The sequence below is a fragment of the Apteryx mantelli genome, chromosome Z, assembly GCF_036417845.1.
Source record: "Apteryx mantelli isolate bAptMan1 chromosome Z, bAptMan1.hap1, whole genome shotgun sequence".
In the NCBI taxonomy this organism is placed as follows: Eukaryota; Metazoa; Chordata; class Aves; order Apterygiformes; family Apterygidae; genus Apteryx; species Apteryx mantelli.
Window position 1 is genome coordinate 42,391,842 of NC_090020.1, and position 27,408 is coordinate 42,419,249.

General features: G+C 39.0%; 1 protein-coding gene across 12 annotated transcripts in view; it reads left to right on the forward strand.

Moving 5' to 3' along the window:
• The window catches only part of DTWD2 (DTW domain containing 2), a 263,172-nt gene that overhangs the window by 146,357 nt on the left and 89,407 nt on the right, over positions 1–27,408 (forward strand). Inside the window, exon 7 of one of the 12 annotated variants that reach the window (XM_067315907.1) lies at positions 2,364–2,383. The exons of the other annotated variants lie outside the window; for them this stretch is intronic. Coding sequence (XP_067172008.1) covers positions 2,364–2,369 — 6 coding nt within the window. The 3' untranslated portion in view covers positions 2,370–2,383. Of the gene's footprint in view, positions 1–2,363; positions 2,384–27,408 lie in introns of those variants that run through there. 12 annotated transcript variants of the gene reach the window in all.

The window sequence follows — 27,408 nt, forward strand, 5'->3', positions numbered from 1 at the left end:
CACAATCTTTTATCTTTAGGTTGTCAAACTACTGTCAAGACTTCTTTTGTGGTGAGAGGTGTTCTCTCATTTTGCTCATTTGTCTCATCCAGAAAAGAAGGAATAGTGTGAAACACTTAAACAACAACTGCCATGAGGAAAATTTGAAAATACATGGTTTACTGTAAACCAAGTGAAAATTACTCATTTTAACTAATAAAGGGGGGGGAAGAGGAAAGGAAGAAGGAATATTTTGTTTTCCACCATTTTCACCAAAAGCCTCTCTTTACTAGACTTGCAGTTGTCCATAACACACTCTGAGGCAGAATACATCTATAACTGTGTATCTTGTGTGAGAGTTGCAAGAACAACAGAACTCTGAGTGGATTTTGGTAACTAAATTTTATTTCTTCCTTGTTTTGATGGATTTAATGATTGCCTTATGCTGCTTACCGTGTACTGATGTACATAACAGATAGCTAGTGTTCATATGTGTAATTGCAACAGGACAGTAGGTGGCCATAAATATAATAATGATTTGACTTAGCTTGTGGAGTATTTTTGTTTGCCTTTTTTAAGAGCTCCTGATTAACTCAAAGATGAGGTAAAATATATCCATTTTAGGAACTTAATACTTCTAATGTCAAAAGGTCAATGTTTTCTCAGTATAGGCGACACTGAATGGTGGACAGAGATGTTTGGTTAACATCTATCTATTGTTGCAGTATGTCCTGCAACAATGTTTATTTCTAACTTCATAAATGTTATGTTCTTCGAGATATTTGAAATATTTGCTTGTACTTGAACTATCTTTTTTCTCTGCAAATAAAAATGAAGTATTCCAACAGTAGTTTCTTTGGGTGTGAATGGGAGTATACGATGTAAACTCTATAAATGTAAATTTATTAGTATATTTTCTTTAGCAATGTTATTGTTTACTTTGGAATTGTTTTCAGACAAATGCTTACATGTCTGTATTTACATGCACGTATGTGTATATTCATTCAGGCTTCTGAGAAATCAACCTGAAGCAGCTGGTTCCAGCTGCGGTGTTGCAAGTGGCTTAGTGCTTTGGGAAACCCAAACATCTCGCTGTGCTACTGTGGTTTTGCTGCAATAAAGGACTTCCCTTAAGAAGAATATACTGTAAATGTGGTTTTCAGGGGAATAGGAAGGCTCTCCCCCACTGAAATATGCTAGTGGTTTGGTTGAAGCTCCCTCCTTAGTTACACAGTGATGGCAGGGAAGAGAAGGCATTGTTCTAGACCTCTTTTTATTAGTTACCCTGTAGCTTGAACGGCATGGCTGCGAGCAGATGTTTGTCTTAGTCCTAGATATTCATTTGTGGTGGTGCTGGCTGGCAGCCAGAAATCCTCTGTAGTCTCCAGTATTGAATAGCTGAAATGCATAGACGACATGAGATAGTCAATAAAGTTCTTCTTGTTTGACATATCTAAGTCCTGCTTGCTTGACTAAGATGATGTAAACCACCACATACTTTTGTATCAGTATTTTGTATTAGGGCATGTATTACATGTATTTTATAGTAGAGCTGTGTCACTTTATACCAATTCAGGATTCTGAGAGAGCTCTAAAAATATGTGAATTGAACATTCATTTACATTTCAAAATGAGCTGTGCGGGCTGTGTTTGATTCCAGCAAGGTTTATTATAGGTTCTTGTAATGAACTTCATTACTGAATGTCAGCACTTGTGTTCTTTTTTTGTTAACTTTCTGTAAGTATTCACGTGAGCTAGTTTTAATAGAACAAAAGCTTGTCGCAACTAGAGTTTAGATTTATGTGCTTGAATACCTGCAGACTGTGAAGTTTAAATGCACTATCAGTAAGCAACTTTATTCTAGAAATGCGAAGTAGTGAATTTCATTGATTCAGTCAGGGGTCAGACACATTTGACATTTCAATCAGAGGAGAATATTGGAACCTAGATTTCAGACTTTAAACGGGCAACCACAGAGAAAATGAAATGTGTTAAACACTTCAGTGAATAATTCTGAAAAATAAATAGCTTGAGAAAATGGTTAGTGGAGACTTTCTAAAAAGGAAAAGGTAGTATTCATCAGACAAACATATCAGTCCGTGAATGAACACAGGGAAACAATGTTTGTAGGAGCTGTTTCTATATCAGGTTTCTTTGCCTTGCTGCTCCTCTGCTATTTCAGTAATTATTTTGGCTATCATTTAGTTTCTATTGACTGTTAGTTATTAGTCTCTAAATATATGGTACATATATGTAGGTGTTTAGGTGACTCAGTATTACTAAGATTAACTGTTTTTTTTTCTTTTTTTAAATCATCAGGTAAAAGGTAATTTATGATGTGTGATTTAAAGTCCATAATTGACAGTAATTCCTGTTTTCAGAAGAAGTGAATTTTGGTATCTCCTGGAGGAACATGAATATTACATAAGCTGCTTTTGAAAAATAACTCTAAAAATGGGATTTTAACTCTGAAATCATTGAAATTTTTAAAGTTTTACTCATTATAAATAATTCCCCAGCTGGTGAAGGCAAAATGTTTCTAGTTGCTTACCCCCAAAGGTATTTGACTAAATTATGGTATTGAACAATGTCACAGAAGGCTGTATCTATCCAAGGCACATTTAACTTAGTCCTGTCTGCAGCACTGGCCAGCACTGGATGCTTATGAAGACGACACACGATCACACAGTGGTATACGGAGCTTATGAGCCACACAGGGATTGCTGAGAGATGTTTTCTGATCCGAAGGAATTTCATTCTCTATTTAATCATTATTAGAATATGTGCGTAACTACCTCTTGAATTTGTATGTTAACTTTTTCAAATCCACAAGTGGTTCCCTCAGTGGGACCATCACCATGAGAAGCTTAGTAAAGGTGACGTTTGTGCTTCAGAGTGAAACTGGTTTAAAAAAAAAGACATCAAAGTAATTGTGTTCCATTATTTTCAAAAGACCTTCACTTGTCACCCAGCATCGTGTTCAATTTTTCTCTTTTCCGCCTTCATCAAACTTCAGAGCGCTGTGCTCAGTTGCAGTGCATGTAGCACCAACATCGTGTTGCCCAGAACATTCACAAGCCAGCCCTTGTGAGCCAGTACATGGCTGCAATATCTGGTCACCTGAGTTTGAACTGTAAAAAAAAAAAAGACTACTGGTGTTTCTGATATGGTGGGGAAAGGGAACATTAAGAGTATTAGCAAAACAGGCTGGAGAGTGTGTTTTCTAAGGAAGATTAGATTTTACCTGCATACTTCTCCTTAATTTTAGTTTTCATATTTCTTTTATATACTTATTTTTTCTTCTGGCTGTTTGCAGTTTTTCTGGCTGATAGCCATCCACCCCTGTATTGGATACCAGAAGATGTTTATCTGTGTGCGCTTTTTTTTGTCTTTAGGACCTTTACAGGCCTTTCTCTTCATAATGGATAGCTCAACTGGCTGTTTTGATCTTTTTGGCATTGATCTTGCTATGAAGTTGCTGAAGGTTGTTTGGCTGACAGGACTAGTCACCAAGTATGGTAACTAATCCACAATTTGGATGTCAAGAATCAAATCCCACAAAGTAGTAGTAGATTTTGAGATGGGAAATGCTAAGTAATGTGGGTCATATTTTTTCCATTGACAAGAGTATACCTGTAAGAGTCTTTCAGCTGTAGATAATGCAAACTGATGTGTGTCAACAATATAACAGAAATTTGGAAAGTTGTGTACTAAAATTTCTGTTTCTGAGGCTCGTTTAACAGTGTAGGTCATAGAAGTATTCGCTTGCTACTGGAACAGCATCTCTTGGTGTCACACTCTTTCCCCCCCCCCCCCCCCCGAGTGAGATTAGAGGGTATGATTCCCCACAGATGCCTTCCTCTCTTTCCTTGGAGGAAAGTGATAGATTCATCCTTCTGAGTGTGCTTGTGCCCTTGTGCCTCTGGATACACTTTGCTTAGCTGGTGGATGGGTGCTGAAAATGTATGCAGTGCCCAGAAGGATTCTTCATCGCATACTTAATATTGAAAGACATGAGTTGGAAGAATGTATTGAGCTGTGACATTGACAGGCAAAACTTGCAGTGCTGTTTGCATTCCAGTTACAGCGATAGACTGAAATAGAGTTTAATGTATGCTTTCTGTATACTTCTGTTAAGCTCTTTTCAGATGGAAAAAGACCAGTTGATCCCATGAGCCCTATGGAAACTGAATTTTGAGAAACTTGCTTCGGGGAGTTGAATTTCATGAGAATGCATGTCCATCCCACTGATGCTCTTGGGCAATTTTCAGTAGTCCTTTGCTGTTGAGAGAAGTATTGGTCTCCAAAGAATAATTTGTTCATCTTTCCCTTTCTCCTCACTCTAAATGTAAGCTTTGGTTCTTGTGGGACATCACAGGGGAAACTGCTCACCCACAGAAGATGTGAGCATTCACTGCTTTCCCCTATGTGTGTGCTTTTTTTCATAGCCAGCTCCAGTGAGCAGACACATGTGGGTGATAAGGGGGGGTATTAAAGCCACCAGGTTCAGTACAGGAATGAGTAAAAGGCAATATGCAGTTGCAGGACTGCACATGCAATGGGAACAGCCATCAGATTCCAGGAAATGCAGCTGTCCCAGTTGAAGGCTCTTGCCTGTGGACTAGAAAGGGCATCTTTGTCCAGTGGCAAGTGATGAAAACTTATATAAACAAGGAATAAATATTAATGTATTTCCTAGAATTTCCAAAAATGTCCTAGGAATGTAGCATTTAGATAACAAAATATCCACCAGTTGCAGGGAGTATCGGATGTGATATAAATGGAGTAAATGAGGGAGGTTTAAAGAAGTAGAATGGAGCACAGTTGTGAAGGCTGTATTAGTGCATTGAGAAGAATGAAACAAGTTAAACAAATAGGTATGCAAATTATGTAACTTCTTTCAAGTTTTGTGGAAAAAATGATTCCAATTGTATTCAACAAAGAATCAAACTTTCAGTCTGGGAATTGAACAGCAGTCATTAGCTATGCTTGGAAGCTATTCCCCCATCCTCATGCCTCCCTGCAGAGTCCTTGGGAAGTATATTTATATTGAACATATATTTTGGGCTACAGTGGCTTTACAGCAGCCAACTTTATTTAGTTCTAGATAGATCAAAAATCCTTCATCTTTCCCTAGAATGAATTTTTAAAAAGCTGGTTGAGCTCACAGAAAGTACTTGGATAATTCCCCAAACAAGGGTACAACTCATTCTCTTGGACAGCAGATATGTTGCTAAGACATCCTTTGATTTAGCTACCTATTATGTTTCTTACTATCATTCTCTGAAGCATCATCTGTGGAAGATGGTACTCTTGGGTGTTGCATTCAACATTGGGAATGCTGATTTATAGATAGCATGCGATCTCTCATTCTCAGGAGTCTATGCCCCAGAATACAATACCACAGCACTTATGCTAACAAAAACCATGTTTATTATGTGACTGCCTGACTTGGTAGACATCCATACATGTACTTTATTACTTAGGTCCCAAGAGAGACGCTATGATTTTTCCAAATCTGACTGCTGTTGACAGGGTATAGCACTGGAAACTTTCAGGTATGTTTTTCTTGCTGGTGCTTTCTAGATCAGTAATGCTTTTTAGAAAGATGAATGCAAAATATTTCGCATAGCAGGAAAGATGTTGGTGAAATTTGTTAGTACATTGGCTTTGGTTAAGCCCCAAAATATATTTAATATTTAAAATATAAATATTTTACTGATACCTGCATATCTGCACTTTCTTTAGACTGACCTTTAGACTGCTTCCCTCCCCCCCGCCCTTGTATAAGGGACAGAGCTGAAAACTGGGAGGTTGGGGAAATGAACCATGAGTAACCAATAGCTTTTTAGTGAAAGTGCACTACTGAACTTCACCTCTAATGATCTGAGTATTTCAGATAGCCAGGGGTTGAGTGTTCAGCTGGTGTAAACCAGCACAGCTCACATTTGATTCATATCAGCAGCAAAACTCACTTTTAAATCTGCATTTTAAAATGAAAGTGGAACCTGTTATTTATACTGCCTAGGACATGCCAAAATTGCGATCCCACAGACCCTCTAATGATCGCTTTTCAGCTAGTGGAATAAAAAAGGCAATGTTACTGAACTGTCACCATGCCATTGTGTTGAAAGATTTTAATTGTATTATGTGGTAGGGGGACACTCTCTTCCCCAAAGAAAAATGAATTTTTGAGGCCCATTATACCCTTCCAGTTCAATGGCATTTTCTTTAAATTAATGCCTGTTGCAATTTAACTGCTTTTAAAGTTGCCAACCAAATTAATATACTGCCCTGAACTGCTGCCTTGGGATTTATGTTGGTTATATCCCTAAAATGTCATGCAATTTTTGTTTTCTGGTTCAAATACAGGTCTTTACAAAATCTTTGGAGTACCTCTTGTCTCATCTGTCTTTACTTTTGTGGTTTTATTTTGCTGAGACAGAAAGGCATTAACTGAGAATTTGCTGTAAATGAGCATGTAGATATGCTCCATGATAAGGCAACAAAAGCATGTAGATATGCTTCATGATAAGGCAACAAAGATTTTAGTCTGCAAAAGACTTTGTAAAGTAACTTCTGAATTAGCTTTTCACAGCCACCCTCAAGCACAAAAGCATAGGACAAAGGATGCTGAACATTATTTGGATGGAGTGAATTAGAGCCTTGAGTGCTCTGTTCCCAGCACACAAAGTGGATGTTAATTGCCCATTTTGTTTTGTATTAATCATTTCTGTTATTTTCTTTTTGGAACGAACTGTTATATAAATCTTGCAGTTATCATCCTAGTGGAATTTTTATGTGGTATTCCTTTAAAGGAGATGATTAAAAGTAGCAAAAAATCAAGCAAAACTCAAGAATGCTCTGCCTTCCCCTTCCAACTGTTAACATTATCTTACATTTATTTTTTAAAAATGCCAGTCTCGGGTACTCTCTTATGGTCTCTGTCTGTAAATAACGGTGTTTAGAAAAAGGTAGAATTGCCCTAGTATTAATTGACAGGATTGCAAAGATAGTGCCTTTTATTCAAAGGATGGTAAAACTGTGTGAAGTAACATCTTTACTCGAACCATGCTCGGGCTGAGCTAGGCTTACTGCAGGTCCCAAAGACCTGAAAGTAGCTTGCCTATGCTTGGTGCAGCCCTGCTTCCTGAAAGGGCTGCAGTTCGATTAAAGTTGAAACAATTCCTCTTTTCAATGGACACGATATGGCTGTTGAGGTAATCCCTCCGCACTGGGAAAACTCTCTGATTTACTTTTTCTGAGTGGCTGGGAGATAGCCAGGGTTACATTTTTGGGTCTCCCCACCCCCCTTCTGTGAAGAACCACTAAGCTCTGTGCAGTGATTACTCTCTGCAACAGAGGAGGTTTGTCTGAAGTTCTGTCTTGAATGAGTCAGGGTCTTTGATTTCAGGTGTGTTGTGAAAGGTCTCCTCCTAGCAGCTAAGTGCTTTAGGCAATATTCCCAGTGATGCCTGGAATACAAGTTCTGGCCAGTCATGTGATTTTTATGCACTGCTGTAGTTGTGCTGTCAAAGTGCTGAGATACCCCTCTATTTTTTTTTTTTATAAATGATCATATGAGAAAAAGCAGATGGGATTCGAAGAGAAGCTTCTTTTCCTTAGGCCTTTTTGTGCTCTCCATTCAAAAATACGTCTGCCCTTTATGGACTTCACATTGACATTTCAGTGAGTTCAACTTGGCTTACTTCAAAAGAACGAAGGATTAGTATGAAGCTTAGTGCAGGGTCTTTCAGATGAGACCTTTAAAATGGATCATTGTTGCTCTGCTGGCCCATTGAAGTTCTCATCACACTGTAATGGTGAAGTGTTCATGACCTTACAAAACGTACAGGTCCTGGCAATGGAAAACTTAAATCAGAAAATCCCTCTCTGCAAGCTCCTGGCTATTCTATACAATATGTATATGCTCATTTTTAACATAAGCTTAGAATCACATGCCATCTACATGAGAGTCAGAATTTTGTGGATGTGGCTGAGGGAAAAAGGGTTCTATTTTAATAAATGTGTGATTCACCTTCTCTTTCTGGTATAAATTCCAGGATGCAGGTTCTTGCATGAAGAGCTGCCTACATGCCACAGATAATTGGGAACCCCCCCCCCCCCCAAAACCAAAACCAAAAAAGGATCTCCTATGATTTTCTTTTTCCCCTTGGTCACTTGGCAGGTGTGATATACTATTTTAATATAGAAAGTGTTATGGAGTGTTGGTTCTGGACACTTCAGCAATTTCCTTCGGGGCTCTTGCCAAGCTTTTATCTGCTTTTATTTATACTTTGCATTCTTTTTAATGTGCCTTTACTAAAACAAATGTAGATGTCAATATTTCTGCTCCATTTATTTCATATCATTGGATAAACGCACAGGTTTCCGCAAGTATTAATTTTATAAAATTGCCTCACTTGCTTTGTGCACCCTGTAATGGCTTTAGTTTTTTTTTTAAACTGTCACAGAGGAAACAATTCCTACTGTTTACATTTAGAAGATGAAAAAAAATCACTGAATGCTGTTTCTGAAGATTGTTTATGAATGTTTTGAAAAACTGATATTTAGAATCAGCAATATGATGACTGGAGAGAGTAGTTTTTTCTCAGGTAGATATTTCTTAATGGAAATCTCATGTTGACCTCAGGAGTTCCTGGTTTGTTAAAGACTGCAGGATTGGTCTCAAAGTGCTTTCTCAGCCCAGTTTTGTCTGCCTGGCAGTATAGCAACTGCACAATAGATGAAGATGGCATATTTGTTCCATCAGTCTGTCTATAGAGAAGTGTTGTGACAAACGGAGGACCCATTTAAATTTGTAATCTTAATTACGATCCACAAACTATTCAATGTTGGAAAGTAAAACTACTTTGAGTGATAGTGATTAAAGATGATATCACTCCACCTTATTCTGTAAGCCTTGCTAATGCTTCGGCTTCCAACTTCCTTTGAGTTAAACAGAGAAAACACATGGGGAGATATCTTGATATTTAGCAAAATGCCTGTTTGGGATTAACTGACCTTTCCTATAAATCAGAAGCAAAGTTGCCAGCTGGCACTTTCTCATTTGCAGTATATGCAGGCAGCAAGAAAATGAGCTGAAGAGCTCTGAAGCAAAACATTATGCGCACCTTTTTTCCTCCTGTTCTCCTTCTACTATAATGCAAAAAGCTATTACTGAGAGTAAACCAGGAAAGGTGCTTCAATCCCACTATCTCTTCATCCTTTCACAGCAGCACCACAAATATGCACCTGTTCATATTAGTGACTACTTATTTCAAAGGAAGTTGCTCTTTGGCTGGCAGAAAGGGGGGAAGAGTAAATTGTTTCATGTTTTTACCTACATTGCTAGCCCAGGAAAAATGTATGAAAATTATCTTAATAGTCCATATCAATAATATATATGCAGGTAAGTCTGATTCAAAACATCTCTCATGCAAGATGAATGGACTTAAGAATGTTGAACAGCTGACCTGTTCAGCTGTTGTATACAATAATGATTTTTCTTTCACTGTGTCAGAACAAGCCCACTATCTTTAATGTGATTGTTCCTGTGCAAAACAGAGGCAAGTAACAACAGAGCCAGTTCCAGTTACTGGGATAGTGCTCTTACTACAAGGCTAACCTTATACAGGTTCAAGGCAAGGAAGTACCAGTAAGGGCTATCACAGTGCCACATGTGAAAACTCTTCATTTAGGTGACGGAGGAAGCTAATGTTGCTGTTGCACAATGCTGTGTTTCTGTGGAACTGTACCTATATGAAACTCTGCATGAGCCAATTTTAATCGGACATAAATGTTTTCTCAAACAGTGCCTGCATGCAGAAGGGTTTCTTTTCTGCAGGCTCAGCAATGTCAGAGTGATTAGATCTATGCAAAACACAAAGTAAAAATTGTTGTTGAGAAAATGTGCTATATTTTACATTAACCTCACTCCTTTAGGGACAGCGGCTTTCATTCTAATCTCAGTGGGGTTTCTCATGTTCTACACTGTTTGGAATCAGACAATTTTTTTCTGGGCTGCACTTGAAAGAAATAAAATGTGTTCTGCTCCTTTGTTTTGCTGCAGATATAGTAAGTATGGAAAGGCTCTTTCTTGAGCTTTATGAAGGAAAGAAGAGTGCTGTTTAGTAAGGTTATCCTGGCTCCCCAACTGAAACCCAGCATGTTGTATTTTTATCTTGATACCCATCAACTTTCATCTGCATCCTGGTGATCTCCTTTCCCAGCACAGTTATGTGTCATCTTCATCTCCGTTCTTGGAAGATTTTAACTGCCCTTGAACAAATAGTCCCAGACTCTCACCCATTGCATTCCCACCGCACTGTGCTGTGCTTGTGTGGAGACGGGCTCCAGTCCATATTCTTGCGGTGGCAACACTTTCTTGCTACCAGTCCACCTGTTACTTTCCTTGAGCTTCTCATAGAACTGTCTCAGGAGTCCTGAACTTGCTGAGATTCTCAGTATATCTGTGCTGTGTGATCTGGGTGGGTGTGGAATGATGGACACCACTGTGCTGTATGTTGCCCCAGAATCTGAGTGGACCTGGGTCCTTTCCTGTGGCTGACTGGGAGCATGGAGGACATGGACTGAGCCATGCTGGGGGCATGCTGTTGGCTGAAGTACTTGAACGGGGTTATTTGATGTTAAAGTTGCCATATGTTTTGTCAATGTTTGGCTAGGTATAATACACACATGTTCAGTTAAGAAATCTACCTCTACTTCATGTGACTTCAGCTTTTCTGATTTGATCCTAAGATCTGGCTCCATCCTCACTTTTGACCATAGACATTAATAGAATTTAGCTGAACTCTTCCACTCTTCTCTGGGCTCCATCATTATGCCCCTGTGAAAGGAGAGGGGCATAGAAGTAGGTAGATGGTGGAGGAGGACTAGCCTCTGAGCATCTTTCAGATAGCTGGAAGCCCTTCTGCGACAGAAGTGTTCTCTGCTAGACTTTTGCCCCTCCATGTATGTATGTTGCAAGATCAGCACCAGTCACTAGTGGGCTTTTTATGATTGACTTTTCTGTGAAGTGCAACTCACTGCTGTTTGCCGTCAAACTTTGGCTGGGGCAGAGGACTCGTGCCTATCTACTGCTCAAGAAAGTACAGTTAGACTACTGTAGTCAATAGTTTTAGAGTTTATTTGCAACCCTTAGTCCTAAACTTTCTTGAACATTTAATTTCTTTTGGACAAGAACACTGAGGGCAATGAACAATCACGGTATTTTTGCAAATTGTGAACAACCTCAAAATTGCTCAGCTGGATGGATTACCAGCTAAGTAGACCCCTGCAAATTGGCTTCACACCTACAGTCGCACTAATAATCATAATGGCAGCTCTGTATGAAGTTAATATTTCCTTGCTTCACCCTTCTTATTGTTCTGGAAAATACTCAAGAATAATTAGATCAGTTTTAGCTATTCTGATCAAAAGAATTGAGCAGAATACTTTTATGGTATCAAATGGTTTGGAATGCTCTTTTCTTGACAGAATAAGTGCTGATAATAGGAAAGTGTACAAGGAGCTGGGTAACATGACTTGGTGTGTCAAGAAAATTAAAAATAAACTTTGCTGAAGACTTTACCCAGAAAATTAGAAATAAACTTTACTAAAAAATTGAAGAGCAAGAACCTCTTAATACAAGATTTTTAAGTTATTGGCAGAAAGTGTTGTGCATGTAATCATATAGTATCATGGACTGATATGGCAAGGGGGTGAAATGATTTGGCTGGTTGTGGATCAGTGACCTGGTCCTGCACTGTGGACTTCAGAATGTGATCCTTCTGTTTAAAAAGAAGTATCGCTTACTTTTGTGAAGATAACCTTTTAAAATATGAATCAGGTCCAAACTGAAAGTTGCCCAAGACTGCAAGGAGTCTGAAATGGTATCTGGAAATGACATCTGCTGCTGCTTCTCTGCTCTGTTAGCTCTGAGGGCTGCCCTTTTTTTCCTGGTATGCTGGTTGAGTCCATGTCTTTGTTTTACCTGCCATCATATTGTTTAGACAGGATTCGGAAATGTGGTAGTGGTGGCAGGGGCAGAGGAGACTTCAGGGGACTTTGTGCAAGGAAGGAAGAGAATCCCCCAGGGACGGGGGTTCATCTGCGACAGCATGCCACTGTATTTGGCATCGACAATACACAGAAAACTTGTCAAAGCTCAGCACTGTTGTGTCTTAGTGACTCTTGATGTCTCATGATGTAGTTGTATATGCTACATTATTCCCTGAGTGTGTGTTGATCACAGTAGATTGCTAACTTCTGGATATGAAACAGCCAACTTCATAGTCTTGCTCCAGGAGCTACAATTAACTCTACAGTAGAAACTCACTCATTTTGGGCCTCTCATCCTGGTTAAGAAGAAGGCAAAGCTTTGCCCTGCGGACACTGGCTGTGTCAGATTTCTGCTGGTCTGAAGAACAATATTTCAGCTTCTGGCTGAATAGTTTAATTTGTGGTGGCAACTATCCTTATCAGATGTCCACAAGGCCAAAGTGCAGTGAGATCTTTACACAGGTGGTTGCTGGTGGCATGTCCCGGACTCTCATTGCAGCCTTCTGGGGGCTCAGCACATCCCTTAAGCTAGGACTGTTGCTATTGCATATCCTTTTTGATTGTCCTCCTAAGCAAGCTTAAAATTATTGTGATTTTAAGAGGGTTCCCTAGTACTCCAGGCATCGCAGATGACTCATGCACACTGACACAGCTATGTCAGCTCTGTGCATGGTAAGTCTAGTGTGTTTCTCGTAGGGTAACTGTATGCCTGTAACTTGTCCATATGGCTGCAGATGTATGCCCTGTATGTCAGAAGACAGATGACCCGATACTGCTAACTAGGATAGAAGCTAAGATGTCAAAAATGTTGTTCACTTCTGTTATCTAGCATTGCATTCATCATTTGTAAATTTGCATGTTGCAGTCCTCCAGGAACTCTGTGGTTTTTGCCTTACCTTGTGCCATTTGGTTGCTCCTTCTATGTGCATCTCTTCCTCTGAAAATTTTTTAGGTATTTTCAGCTCTCTCTAAAGACAGTCCTCACTGTTGCCTCACTTGTAGGCTGTAATTCAGCTGGCCATTTCAGACTTGCCTGCTCTCAGAGAAGATCTTATTTCATGCAAAAACAGTTGCTCTTCTAGTTTACGCACCATCTGGCTATAATGGGAGAGGCTTAGCATTGCCTGGACTTAGTCTACCTGGGGTGAGGGCAATGCTGACCAACCTCTCCTCAGAAAGCATGCTCCCCAAGGCACACCTGCAGGGATACAGTTTGAGGAATTCATACTACTCAAGACTTTCAACTGGAATAATAATTTTGAAGACTCATTTAAAAAAATAGGATATAAATAGGGGTTTTGTGAAGAGATTGTGTTTAAGAAAATTCTAAGCAGTCACACTTTGAAAACTGCAGTTGATTAACATGTTTCACCTTTGAAAATCTTTGTCAGTTATAAGCATTGGGTACTCTTCATGCTTTGGTATGACTTTTTTTCTTTCTCTTTGCTACATCTAGATGTTTTCCATATTACAGCAAGTGAATTTGTGCTTGGGAAAATGAAGGGCATAGAGCGCTCTGTCTAGAAACAGACCTTGCAGGAACATCTCCTAAAAACTATAGTAACGTCTGTAATATCTCAGACTTTCAAAAATGTCTAAGAGAAAGAAAAGTTCTTTCAATTGCTTCTATTCCAAGCCAAAGTGATGACTATGGTAAGGAAAAGCGGAGTAAGTTGTTGGGAGCTCACATAAAATCTGGAGCTTGACTACTATAATGAGGCAGACTTCATTCCCTGAAATTACTGGAATTGCTTTGAATTTGTGTTGATATAGCTGATCAGCTCTTGTCTTGCAGTAAGTGACTTTTGCTATTATATGTCTTAGTGGTGTTTCTTCTGGACCATATTACTATATAACTCAAATGAAGATTATAAACCACAGCAAATATTCCTTAGTATATGCAATCTAAATTTATTATGAAATTCTATTTTAAATGCTTAGCCTGCAGCGGAAATTCACCAGCATTCCTTCCCCCATATATTTTTTTAAAGATTAATATTGTGAAAGAATATTGCTCCAGATTTGCATCATGTAAAATAGTATAGCAGTAAGATATGACAATGGTGCATTAATAGACTATAAGTACATGGCTCAGGTACACTGTATATGTAAGGCTGAAGGCCACAGGCCTTTAATCACCTGAAATGACTATTAAGAATGCATTAGCATGTAACCAGGTATATGTAACTTCTGTATTAATAACAATAAATATGATGGCTATAATCTTGGGAAAAAGAATAAGTTCTTCTGTTGCAGTGATGAAGACTGAACTGTTAACTAAAGAAGAAAAAAAGAAGCAATACCTCTGGAAATATTTTTAAAGGTTTTCTGAATGTGCTTGCTATTTGAAACAGACCTCATGTTGCGGGCATCATTTTACCAGTGTTTATTCTTTCAGCTTCTGTGAAGACTGATTCCATGTTGTCCCCTCTATATTTCCTTTCTTCCACTGTAACTGCCTGAAGATGCCAGTAAGTGCTGCTGTCTGCTCTCAGACTAGCAAGGAATGAAAAATTTGGTCCAAATTGAATTGACTTTTAATAGTCATTCACGACAATTTGATATGGTTTGACTTCCAGAAAGTGAACAGACCACTGTTGTGGTTGTCAATGCATTGAGTAAGTAGGCATAAATTTACCTGTTTTCTTGCACCTATTGTTAATTCCTTCAGATCACACATGAAATTAGTGCTCATCCTATAAATGGTGAAAAACTGTCATAGAGATAATTTATTTCAATTTTTTTAAAATTCTAAACTAAAAGCATAGAACACCACACCTGATTCTAACATTCTTTTTGGGTGAAAATTGATCTGTCTGTCTAGAAGCAAAAAGAGAAATGAAATTTGGTAGAACAAATCTATCTGCAGTGTCACAAGTCTCTAAGAAGTTATTGCAAAGAGTGATAACAGAAGAAATGTAAGGGAAGTCTACAAGAATATAAAAACCAAGCACCAGTAAAGGGCTCTGTGTGCTCACCTCAACATCTTGCATAGGGGAAATGAGCTGGTTATCAATACACTGGAGAAAAAAATGGAAATGCATTCCAAGAAAAACACCCCAGAGAAGTTAAAGAAGCTGGGAGAAGGAAGAAAGTCTCTGAACTTACTTGGCATGGATCCAGGAGGAAGGATGATGCAGTTTGGAGGTAGATTAATCCTGTAGAAAAAGAAAAGTAAAAAAATTGCCCAAATTTGACCTGAACCTCAAACTTAAACTTATTTTTCATTTTTGTGCTCTGTTATTTTCATGGTTCAAGTGAAGACCTGAAGAAGAATGACCAGGAGAGCATATGAAAGACTGTTCATGAACAGCTGCTATTTACAACTTGAGCTCAAGCAAAAGGAATGGAAAATCTTACTAGAAAACTTGTTATTTCTTTTCGAGATCTTCATTCTAATTGATAGACTCAGAAAGCCTTGACAGTTCAGAAAATAGAAATTTTTCATCTTTGTGACCAAACATTAGTTGCTGTTTACCTCTAGAGTTGACAGAAATAGAAGGCAAAGGTAAGTGGTTAATCAATTAGCACTTTGCTTTTAAGTTAAGAGCATGCAGAACTGTAAAGAAAAAAATGGAAATCTCATCTCAAACAGCTTTACGTTTCCTTTTCTGTCTCTCTTCCCCCCCCCCCTTTTTTCTCCTCTCCTCCCTAAAACTGCCAAATTGTAGGGACTAGAGAAGATGGAGCCATATTCTTCTGGGAAGTGCATAGTGATATGAGAAGAGGCAATGGGCACAAGTTGGAACAGGAAGTTCTGACTTGTTATAAGAAAAAAAAAATCATGGGGTTGATGAATTATTGGAACAGGTTGCCCAGAGAGGTTGTCAAATCTCTATCCCTGGAGATATTCAAAACCAGACCAGACATGACCCTGAGCAACCTGTTCTAGTTGACCCTGCTTTGAGCAGGCATCAGACTAGAGACCTCCAGATGTCCCTTCAACCAAAAGTATTTTATGGTTCTGTTATCTTAATGTTGCCTAAGGTGCTTTCATTGTCTATGAAGTGTTTCTGAATGAAAATACAAATATGAATATGGCAACTGCAGACAATAAAATATTAATCTACGAATATAATGTTATGTCAAATCCAATTTAGCATCATGATGTGTGAAATTAACATGTCAGTGTGGTTGAGTAGAACAATTCATCCATTAAAAGAAAGTGATTTTTTTCTCACATGGATGCTGAAAGAGAAAATTAAGACCTGGCTTGGTCAATGTTGAACAGTTAAATTGATTTTAGGAAAGAGTACCTAAAAATAGGAATATAAATTCCTATATCCCTCTCAGTTCCAAGAAAATGGGATCATTTGAGAGGTCTAAATTTCTGTGATGTGAGAAAACTTTCAGTTGCTTCATGTTGCCCTGTAACAATATGCTATAGATTAAAATGAGAGGAAAAATAAGAAATAATTCTGCAATTAGGAGACAATCATTAGGCTCCCTGTGCAAATTGTTTTTCATAAAATGCGTTCTACAATAGTTGCTTAAACTATACTTGAAAAGGGAATGCATTGGTCAAACTCTCTAGAATGTTATCTAGCCAATGGATCTAGACTGGAATTCATGGGAGGCGGAGGAGCTTAGACTGCAATTTTAGAAAAACATGTTAACCCATTCTTAATCTGGAATATGTACTTATGTTCAGATGAATTCAATGTGGTTTAGGCAGGTAAGTTATAAATGATGATAGCATAAGACTGGAATCTGGCTAAAATGCCTTCTCCTTTCCTATGTCCCTCAGCTCTGCAGTTTCCACGCATGCACCACAGTCTTATGTACAGCCTATTTCATTCCTGTTGTAAGGTCCCTTGCGACATCAAGGGAAGCAGCCTTGTGCTAGGCAAGGGAGAAACACAACCACACCAAAATACCCAGGGGAAGGAGAGACCTTGTTACACTAGTGGAGTCCCTGCAGCTGCGCATGGTCTGCAATCACTGTTTTGGTGCTGTGTCGAAGCTCACTCTCAGGCCGGAGATGGAAAATGCCTTCTCTGACCCTTGCTCCTTTTGGAGGTGTCCAGTTCTTTGCTTGGGATGTAATAGACTTTTTTGTCAGTTATATTTCTACACAAGTAGGAATTCTGTTGTTGATACAAAAGGTGCAAGAAACTTTTTTTGGCCTGGTGAGTTGATCTTGTCTGTTTAAACATTTAATTTAGGAGGAATAAAGTAATGGTGTCTTGTGATTTATTATTTTTGCTTAAATAGTTAATAGTCTAAAACTGCTTTGGCCAGGCTTGTCTTTGGTTTAAGTTGCAGCAGTTGTCTAGGCACAGTATTCAGTTTTGTTGTTCTTTCTATTTATGTTGAGCAGTAAGAATTTGAAGGACAATTATATTACAATCAACTTCAGATTTGGGAATCGGAATGATTTATCTGTATGTATCGGGTTTTCATATGTTACTGTGAATTTTCTTTATGTAATCTTCAGAAAAAAATACATCAGGGAGGTACATAACGTACGACATAGTAACTGATCTTGTACACGGGTAGGCTTGGCATAAACAATCTGTGTCTGGTTTGGCCATTCTCTAAAAGTTAAAATAGGATCAGGCAAGATGGAAAAATAAGATGTGCAAACTGCATTTCAGCCAACTGAAACTCTGTGTATAATATGCTTGAAAGACTCCTCAAACAGCTGAACATTATGTGTCTGACTAGATATAGCAGACAGTATTGTCCTAACCCTTTCCACTTTAATCTGATAACTAGCTAGGTTATTTTCTTTTGCCTGTTTGACACTATCATTTAGGAAATCTTTTTTATCTATGACATGTTTTTAAGCTGGCATATTACTGTTAAGGATCCAGCACGTGTAACTTTCCAATATTAAGATAAAAAGAACACTGCCACAATCTTGGCCTAAGTTATGACTCTTAAGCTATCTGCACACTGAAAAATAAGTGAAATGTTTTGACTGAGAAAAATGTGTTGTGAACTTTGTTTTATCCATGGCTGAGAAGGGAAATTGAAACTGTACTTCAGCAGGGCTTAGACACTGATGGCTAAAATGATCTGGTAAACAAATTAAGAGAACTATTCTGCTTTATGCCTTATTCTTTCCCCAAAGAAATGCACAACTAAATGCACTGCTTGTGTATTTAAAAAGTCTTTAGAAGAGTCTAAAGAGTGAATATGGGGAAAAAAGCACCATTCGCATCTTAAAAAGTTGACAGCCTTGCCTTGGAGTCTCTTTTAGAGACTTCTGTTGCTGATTTCTTAGTGTGATGCTCTGCTCCAAATATAACATAGAACAATTCTCAGGGCTAAAACCATATGCTCAAAAATATTTATTTTGGAAGCTAAAAAGCTTTTGTTAGGTCATGTACGATGCAAGCCCGGCTCCTGCAGCCACTTCTTGTAAGATATGGACCCTGGGCTTCTGACCATATTAGCAGTCCTCTGTTGCGCCCTTTGCAGTTTCTCAACCCCCTTCTGGAACTGGGTTGGGGCAGAGGTAGGGTCCCAAACTGGATGCAGGATTTGGGGTACAGCCTTAGCGGTGCTGAATACAGGGAGGTAACTTCCATCTGTCTGCTGGCCCCTGTCAGTTACAGCCAGTTTCCCTTGCAAGGGAAACGCATATGGTAATTATCCACAGAAGTGTGACTTTGTAAGTATTAAATACCAACTCCTAGATTCAAATCCTTGTTGTCTAATTAGGAAGGGGAAAAGGTGGAGATATATTTTCAGTGCTAAATAGTGAACAGATGTGAGTTCATGAATGTTTTGGGATCTAAAAACCGGTGACATTTGATAAGTAAATTATTTGCATTCAACAGGTCTACCTGCCAGAGGCTATTTGTAATTCTTCTAATTATTTTGCATAAAGTAGGTTGTAGGATTATGTGTGTTTGTTTTAATGTCTCCTTTTTCTTATGAGAAATCAAAAATTATAAACAGAAATAGGAAATGCCTCTGAATATTTAGTGTGTATTGAATCTAATATATGAATATTAATTTTTCTCTGTAACCAAATAGTATACACACAGGCATATGCGCAGTACTTTCTCAGATTTTTGCAGCCTGAGAGGGCATTTTCGGTAATCCCTATATATCCTATTAGCCTAAGTCATCACTGATTTGCTTTTGCTGAACTTCTTTAGAAGAGAAAAGCACTAGCCTTTCATTCTGAGTGCAAGTAAATAATGAATTTTCCCTCAAAGGCTCACAGTAGTTGCTACATGTCAGAAACAAAGTCAATGCTTGATTTTTTTTTTTCTTTTTTTTCCTCCTTCTCAAATACTGAGAAACTTGGTACTTTCAGGGCTGAGAATACTCTCATTAAGGGGATCTCAGGCTTTTTAGAAAATGGTAATCTTTTTTTCTGATGCCAACACGTTTGTCACATTTATGACATGGTTCAGGTTCAATTTATATTTCCACTATCTTTCAAACCTCTATTGTTGGAGTTGCATACTTTTCCATTATAATGATGTAGTTCACATAATCCTTGCACCTTTAGAAAGAACAGGGCATGTTTCTTCTTGTTTTCATCAACATTCTTGTACCTTCTGATTCCAAAAGTCACTTTGGGGTTTCTTTTTCCTGGAAAAATTAAAATATGTGCTCCTTGTTGTTGACCTCACAGAATTCTGGAGAGAACAATAAGACATTTAAAAGGTTTGTAATATCAGAATATTTTCCTGTAGCAGCAATACCATATAACTTTTGGATGCAGGAAAAAAAATAAGCTCTGTTGGACAAATACCTCACTTCGTCTAGTTCAACATTATCTCCTTTTTCTGCAGCTCCAAAGAGACAACATGTTTCTTTCCCAGACTTCGGTGTCCCTGAGCTTAGGTGGTACCACATGATGCATAATAGTTCTTTATCACGCCTCGGTGCACTTACTGGGGAATTGTAAAGTGTAAGCAAATTTACAGTCAGAGAGGTCCTGTCCCCTTTTGAGAAGTGAAGGACAAACCGTGCTGTAGTTCACATGCTTCTCCATTTGTTTATGGTCATAGTATGAATAGCATTATTATCAAAAATAAAATAACCTTTGGTTCCAAAAATACATCCTGAGAGTCTTAATTGTCTCTGTAAGAATGTATAAAGAACTTCTACCCAGGCTGCTTGAAGGGGAGCTGTCACTCTTTTTTTCCTGAATGTTAGTAGTAGCATCTTGGCTTATTTTGCTTTTTGTTTGCTTGTGATAGGCTAGCAAAGGTAGGCTGTGGCAGAAATAATTTTTATTAGGAGCAGAATTTTGAACTGTGATTTTGAACAGCATTTGTATCCATGGATGCAATTCTGCTATGTAATTGGAGATTTTTTTGCCCAGTACTAGTGTGTGGACTATGCTTAGAATTATTACAGAACTGTTTCTTATCTTACCACTCCTCTGCTCTGGTTGTAATACCTTGAAATAGATGTCCAGGAACAGCTGCTGAAACTTGAAAACTCTGTTAGCTGGCCTTTGATAGACCTCATGCTACTTAGGAGCAGGTCATGGATGCTGCACGGATGTTTGTTTGCTGGCCCAGCTCTCTGCTGATCCCTTCTCTTTCCCGGTTCTCTCTCCCTGCAAGCAGTTCTCTGCCACTTGCCTATATCATCTGTTTTCTTCAATGATTAAGAAGGTTTTTGCTTCTTCCAGTTAAATAAAAATTCATCCCATGAACAACACTTTGGCTTGCCTGGGTACCCAATGCTCTGTGAAGGCTGCAAATGTCTGTCTGATATTTTTCATATTTTTTTGTAGAAAAATCTGATAACTTTGGATCTGAATATCTCACTAACATCAGAAAGGCAAAATGAAACAGTAAAGTACTGTATGATTATCTCATTTTATAATCTGGTTGACTAATTTAGTGCTGTGGCTATTCAAACCTGGAAGCATTAATTAATGGTGACGGATCAGTGTTATTTTACTACAGAATCATTACAATTACTGCACATTTGCATTCTAGCATCTCTGAAAAAATGATGCCTCTATTTTTCAATGCACATAGTAATGAAGACCTGAAATACTTATGCTACTAAAGACTTCAAAGAATGCCCTGCAGTGCTTATATCTAAGATCAGAATTGTACTGTGAGGTGATGGCAGTTTTAAGGACAAAATGGACGGTGAAAATGGTTTTGGCTTAATGTCCTCATAGATCTGACCTTCGGAAGTTAAGTGGTAATAGGCTGTTAATACAGAATCATCCTCCATTCAGAAATAGTGCATGACTGGATATCTGAATATATTTCTTTGATTGTTTTCCAGTAGGCATCCTATTGACATATAGGTGTACCTTTGCATGCAAGTGACTTAGGCATGAAAATCAAATTAAAATTACACTCTGCCAGGCTGGGATTATTTACTGCATAAACTATATTGAGGCATATCTTCTACATAATAGCTCTACTCCTGTTTTAGAAAGACAGGTTAGTAGCGAATAGTATACAAAAAGTAGTTTGGGCCAAGTCTAGCCTGTTTATCAAGACTTTTTTTAAAATGTGAAAATCAGGGGTATGGAAGGGTTGGGGGAATTCATACAGCCAGGAAATGGAGAGCACACTCAGGTCTAGTAATACAGATTTTTTTTTTTTTTTTTTTTGAGAGAGAGACTTAATCCTGAAAGAAAAGCAGAGGAGAATGCAAACTGTTTGCAGTCACAGCTTAAAGAATCTTTAGTTTTCTTAAGAAAATATATTGAAGATGCTAAAATGTTATTATCTGAGGAAACACAAGGTAATAAGGTATTTCAGCAGTATAAGTTTTTGTACCAAGTTTTTTGTTATGTTACGCACAAGTGTTACTAGTATTACAAGTATTACTAGACTAAGATGACTAATTACAATATAATGAACAAATCGATAGGCACATTTGTTTATGAATGTCAGTGAAAGTGTATTATAGAATCAAATATTACCAAGTATCTGTTGATTGAAATTATATCTGAATACTTTCAACCTAAAATACTCTGTATTGTTTGAGAGTGATTGACCTTAAATGCTGGAAATTTCCAGCATTTTAATGACTTTGTTCAAGTACCATGGGGCTTTTAATGCTTTATTGTTGGCTAATAGCTCTAGATAATCATTACTTACTACAGTCTGAATTTTAAAATGTATATTATTGGCTAGTTGTTCAAGTAAGAACTAAATTTTTTTTAACTACAGGAACACTGAACCTACTATTCAGTGTTACAAACTTTCATACCAGTAAAAGTTTATAACTGGAATATCAAAAAGAGTAAATACTTTGTTCAAATGTATTGTAATTTACAATTTTTTCTTAGTGTTTATCAGCTGCCATTACTATTAGTGCTATACTGACTGACAGCAAAAGGGATATTAATGATAAAATACAGAAAATTCAGTCTAGGCCATTGTAGGAGGCTAATAACTATTTCTTTTAGGGACAGATTATGTACTACTACACTACTACAAAACATGTACCTTCCCTATTGAGTTAGTGTATAAAATGTGAAGTACGACTGGAATTGTCATCTAGCTAATTCATCCAAACCATCTGTGTTCGCTTTGAGATGCCTGTGTTTTGGTCAAGAAATGGCATCACATCTATTTTGCTGCAGTTTTTATTTTGTCTGGTAAACAACAATACCCAGAGGACATGAAAACAACTTTAACAACACAGTCAATCTGATAGTGAAAAATATATGGAATCTACAGTTGACATATGGAAACAATAAGCTTGACCATCAACAAGAATAAAGAATTTTTATAATATGCTTAGTGACGCGCGTAGTGTGTTTTGAACAACTAGGTGAGATCTGATGCACTGCAAAACCAGGCTCTCCAAGCGAAATACTGCAGTTAGCATTAAGCGTAGAGACAGAATATAACAAACATATTTTGAAAGGTGGTACAAGCTTTAGGGCATACTGGTGTAAATAGCTGCTGTTCTACCAAAATCAATGTCATGTTTGAATGTTTTTCCAGTTCAAAGAGATATTACTAAGATGCTACTCGAGTTATGTGAAGCTTTAGCCCTTATTTCCCTAACACAGACTGTAGAGGTGTGGCATTTTCTTCTAGGTACAGTACTATATAGCTTACTTATATATGTCTGGTTTACATTTCTTTTGTAGAGAAAAAAGTAGAAAATACAGAGCTTATGCAAAAGGCAAAGCCAAATTGGCAAATCCAAGTAATTTTGTTATGGCTATGCAGGCAGAACAGATTCTCCCCAAAATAGGGCTGTTTTGCCAAGGGGGGGGGGGGGAGGCTCCAGCAGTAATGAATGACCCAAATTTGAGGTTAGAATTGAACTGAGGGACCAGAGGTAAAAAGAAAAATCACTATTTTTTTTTCTTATGGTTGTATTTCTAGCCTGATTGCTGCAAACAATCCCCATAGGGTGTTGCCAATCCATTATTTCTCTATTTATATCACTGAGTTAGAACAAGGGACTAATTTTAACCATTATAAGGTTCAGCAGCCCTGTGAGGCCCTAAAAATATGGAGTTGAGCTATTGTATCTGGGTAACAGGGATGAGGGAAGCTGCCAGCAGCTGGAGGACAGCCTAACTAGCAGGACCCGTGGCTGACTCCAGTGCAGGTTTGTGTGAGACACCTGCGCTACTCCCTGAGAAAGGTCTGCGGGCTGAGAGGCGCAGAAACGCAGCTTTTAAAAAAATATGTTTCAGGAGTTAAATATATGGTAAGGCTAAAACAGGGAGGCGTCCATTACACAGATAAAGTAAGGAGCCAGCGTGGGCAGGTGCCCTGCTGCTGGGGGTTTCCTGGAGGGGGGCGGCATGGTGGGCGAGGGAAGGGGGCGGCAGGCCTTCGCTGCGCCCGGCGCTCCAGCACCCTGCGGCGGCCCTCTGAGACACGCCGAGGCTTTTAAGGGATATATGCAGGAGCCAGCAGTCCGCTGGCTGCCAGTGATGAATACCTGTGCTGCGGTACTCGCCTTCGCTTTTCTGCGCCTCCGTACCTACGGGTGCGTGCGGCCTTCGCTCTCTGCATTCAGGGTTAACCTTTCGGATGGAGTTCCCCGAGGTGTAAGCCGGCGCGGGCAGGTGGGCTTTGCCGGGGCGGCAGTCGGGGGCTGGGGGCTGGGGCGTGTGCTGCTGTTGGCGCTGCTGCAGGAAAGCAGCGCGGAAGGTTCTGGAAGGCTCTGCCCTGGCCCGGGCTGCTACGCGCACGGGTCGCCGGCATACTTCCCCGGGGTTTTGATGGATTACCCTGTCCGCCACCTGTCAGTGCCTCTTACCAGCTTTCTTTTTAATATGAGAATATTAAGTATTCTTATATTATTTTAATATAGGAATAAATACTCTTTTAATACTTCTCTATCCTCTTTGATATTAATGTGAAATGCTGGTGAATAATCATTTTCCATGGAGGAAATATATCCTTATTACACTGTATTGGACATGTTAATATGTTCTTGCGTTTTGGAACAAGAAAGTTGATTGCTATGTTGACATTAACGTGTAGAGTAATGTTCTCCAAACCAGTTGTTACCAGTAGGGAAAGGCTGATCTGGTAATTGCTAACCTAAGGTGTGATCAAGGGGTGTTATTGCACCAAAATCATTAACTGCAGCAGGGATGATCAGGACCATAATGTGCTAATTGCCAAGGCAGTGCATCAAACTGCCCTGGCTTAACGATGTGCTGTGGAAAGACCCGCTTTATCAGTCACTTTAATGTGTAAAAGCAACAGATTCTCGTGGGCGCTTTAGCTGAGGGTCTGCAGACCCCGCTGCTGCCTTGCTTGGGACATTTGTTGCAGAAACGTCTTTTTGCTGCAGCAGTGCTAAATGTACTCGGGTGTTCAAAGGCTGGTGTGCTGCCCAGCCAGGGACCTGCACTGTGAAGTGCTTTGGGGCATTTCTAGGCTCTTTCATCTCTGAGACGATGGACTGGGCATCAGTGGTGTTGGCCAAGACCCTTCCCTAGGGTGGGGGGAAAAAAAAGATAAAATTCTGTGTTTTATTTTGAAAGTAACCTGCATGAGTGTTTATCCCATAATAGCCTTACTTTGATTTTTGTTTGGTTCTCGCAGTGCAAGGTCTAGCAACCCATCGGTAGTCATTGGGCCTGAGTCGTTGAGGCTGCGCCCAGCTCTGCACAGAGCCGCATAAGGGAACTGCCCCAGTTTTGTGCTCTGTTTTACCGGGGAGAGGAGCAGGCTGCGGAGGGTGGTGGCAGGAGGGAGGACGCCTCCGCCCCGGGGGTTGCAAGCGAGGTGGCAGAGTGCTGCTGCCTGCCTGCAGCCAAACCCAGCCTCGGGCCAAAGCGGTGGCGGGGGTGCGGGGTGGCTGCTCGCTACCCAGCTGTGCTGCCCGCCGTCTGCGGTTGTGTCTTGGGGAGCGCTGGCTCTTCTTGCCCCATCAGAAAGTTGCCTGAGGAAGGGCATGTGGTTTTTTGGGGGGGCTGGACATCAAGAGCATGAGCTGTGAGCTCTGCGGCTGCTCCTGGGGGCGGTGGGCGGTCTCTGTACTGCCAAGAAACTTTTCTCCAAGTAGAGCTGGTGAAACTGCTCCTAGAAAGTGAATTTGAAGTTTCCTTCTGGGCTTAGATTGTGGGATTAATAGTTGCAGTTCTCCATACAATTTACACTTGCAAAAGAAAAGCATGACTCTAAAAGGTGCTGACAGAGCTGAAATTAACTCACTGCGGAATTCAAATGAATAGTTGTGGAAAACTGTCTTCAGTACTCACCAAACTCCTTTTCTAACCACTTTCTCTACTGAGCACTGATCATTTAATCCTACTTTGGTGGTCATGTGCAGCTTTTAAGCTAGGAGAGCACTTTTCTTTCTGCTTTTATTTACTGAATCTACTTTGCTGTAGTTCATAAAGAACTTGTTGCTTTTATAGCAGGTGAAATGAGTTTCATCCATATAGGACATATGAAAAGAGCAGGGTAAGGTCTTGGAAGCTTTGACCCCTCACTCTGCATCCAGATATTGTCCAGGGATCCTGAACCTGAGCCTGAATGTTTGGAAGTTCCTGCAGAGCTCTTCCATAATGCAGGAGTAATTTATTTTAATATGATTTCTGGAGTTCTTCTATTTTATTCTTTTATGTCCCTGTGTTTGACAGGGCTTCACAAGCATTATCTTGAAAGATCAGCACTAAACTAGATATTTCCTCCCTGTTTCCTCTGATAAATGAAAACAAATAAATCACTCAGCTGCTTTGCCATCTCTTTAGTCACCTCACTGTTATTTTTAATCATTTTGACCTTGTAAACCCAGTAACTCTTATGAGGATCTCTGATATACTTAAATTTCTGTGTATCAGCAGTGCATTTAAATGCAGTTCTATTGCACATTGTCTTTTTTGTCATAATTTTTAAGGTGTTTTTATGGCCTTACTATTATTTCAGGTTAGTGACTTAATAATGTTTGGCAAGGATAGAATTCCAGCTTTATGTCTGCATATTAAGTGTTAACTCTGAATCTGAAAATAGTATGCTTTATCATTTTGGTCAAGTATAGGTATTCATTAGGTAAAAATGACTAATTACCAGTTTGAGGAATCTGGCCTCTGTGTTTTCCCAGCAAGTCTATTGCACAGATTTATTTCAGATTGATTTCCATATGTTCGTTATATCAGTCTAGTGTGAGATCTCTATTAGAGTCTCATTACCCTTATAGTTTATCCAAAAGATTTATTGTGTTTTTTTGCCATTTTATGAGTTCAAAATAAAACTGCATTTGTGTGTGCATTTTTTATAACTTTCTATCACAAGCAATATGTACAAGTAAATGGCAATACAAAACATTATATTTAAATGTGGGGATAAAACCTGAATTCCAGCTAGTTTGCATCCCCTAAAATGTTTCAGGTTTCGAGCTTTGTTAGAAGTGATGTCTGAAGTGTGTAATTTCACAGTTGGAAAATTTTAGTCTGAAAGTTTTCTAATTGAAGGCTAAATTAATTTACAGCCTGAGAAAAGAACCAGTCAAGAACTTTCCATTGAAATATCATGTCCGCAGAGTAAAATCAGATATTGCTGAAATATTTCAGTTTCTGTGAAAAAATAAAAATGAAATATTCACATAGTGTTTTGTGAGGCTTTTGCATGGTTATAATTCAGGAGATTTGACTTCTTATTTTCCTTAGCGTTCTCCAATGGAGATATGTTTTTGTTACAGATCTCTCTCCTCTTGTCCTTGGTTGAACAACTAGGTATTGCGAGCTCGTCTGGCCCTGGTGTGTCATTGGGAGCTCAGACTACCGGGGCAACAGTGGTGGTACTTGGTAGTACAGGGGCTTGGTGATCCCCCAGGATCGTGAAAACACCTGGAGGCTTGGGTAGATAGCAATTGCTTTTCCATAATGAATGAGCCAATGTACCTGCCTGTGTCTGATGGAGCTCTCCATGCAGTTGAAGTTAAGCACTCTACCAGTGCCCAGGAAAGGGAAAGAAAAAGAGCAAC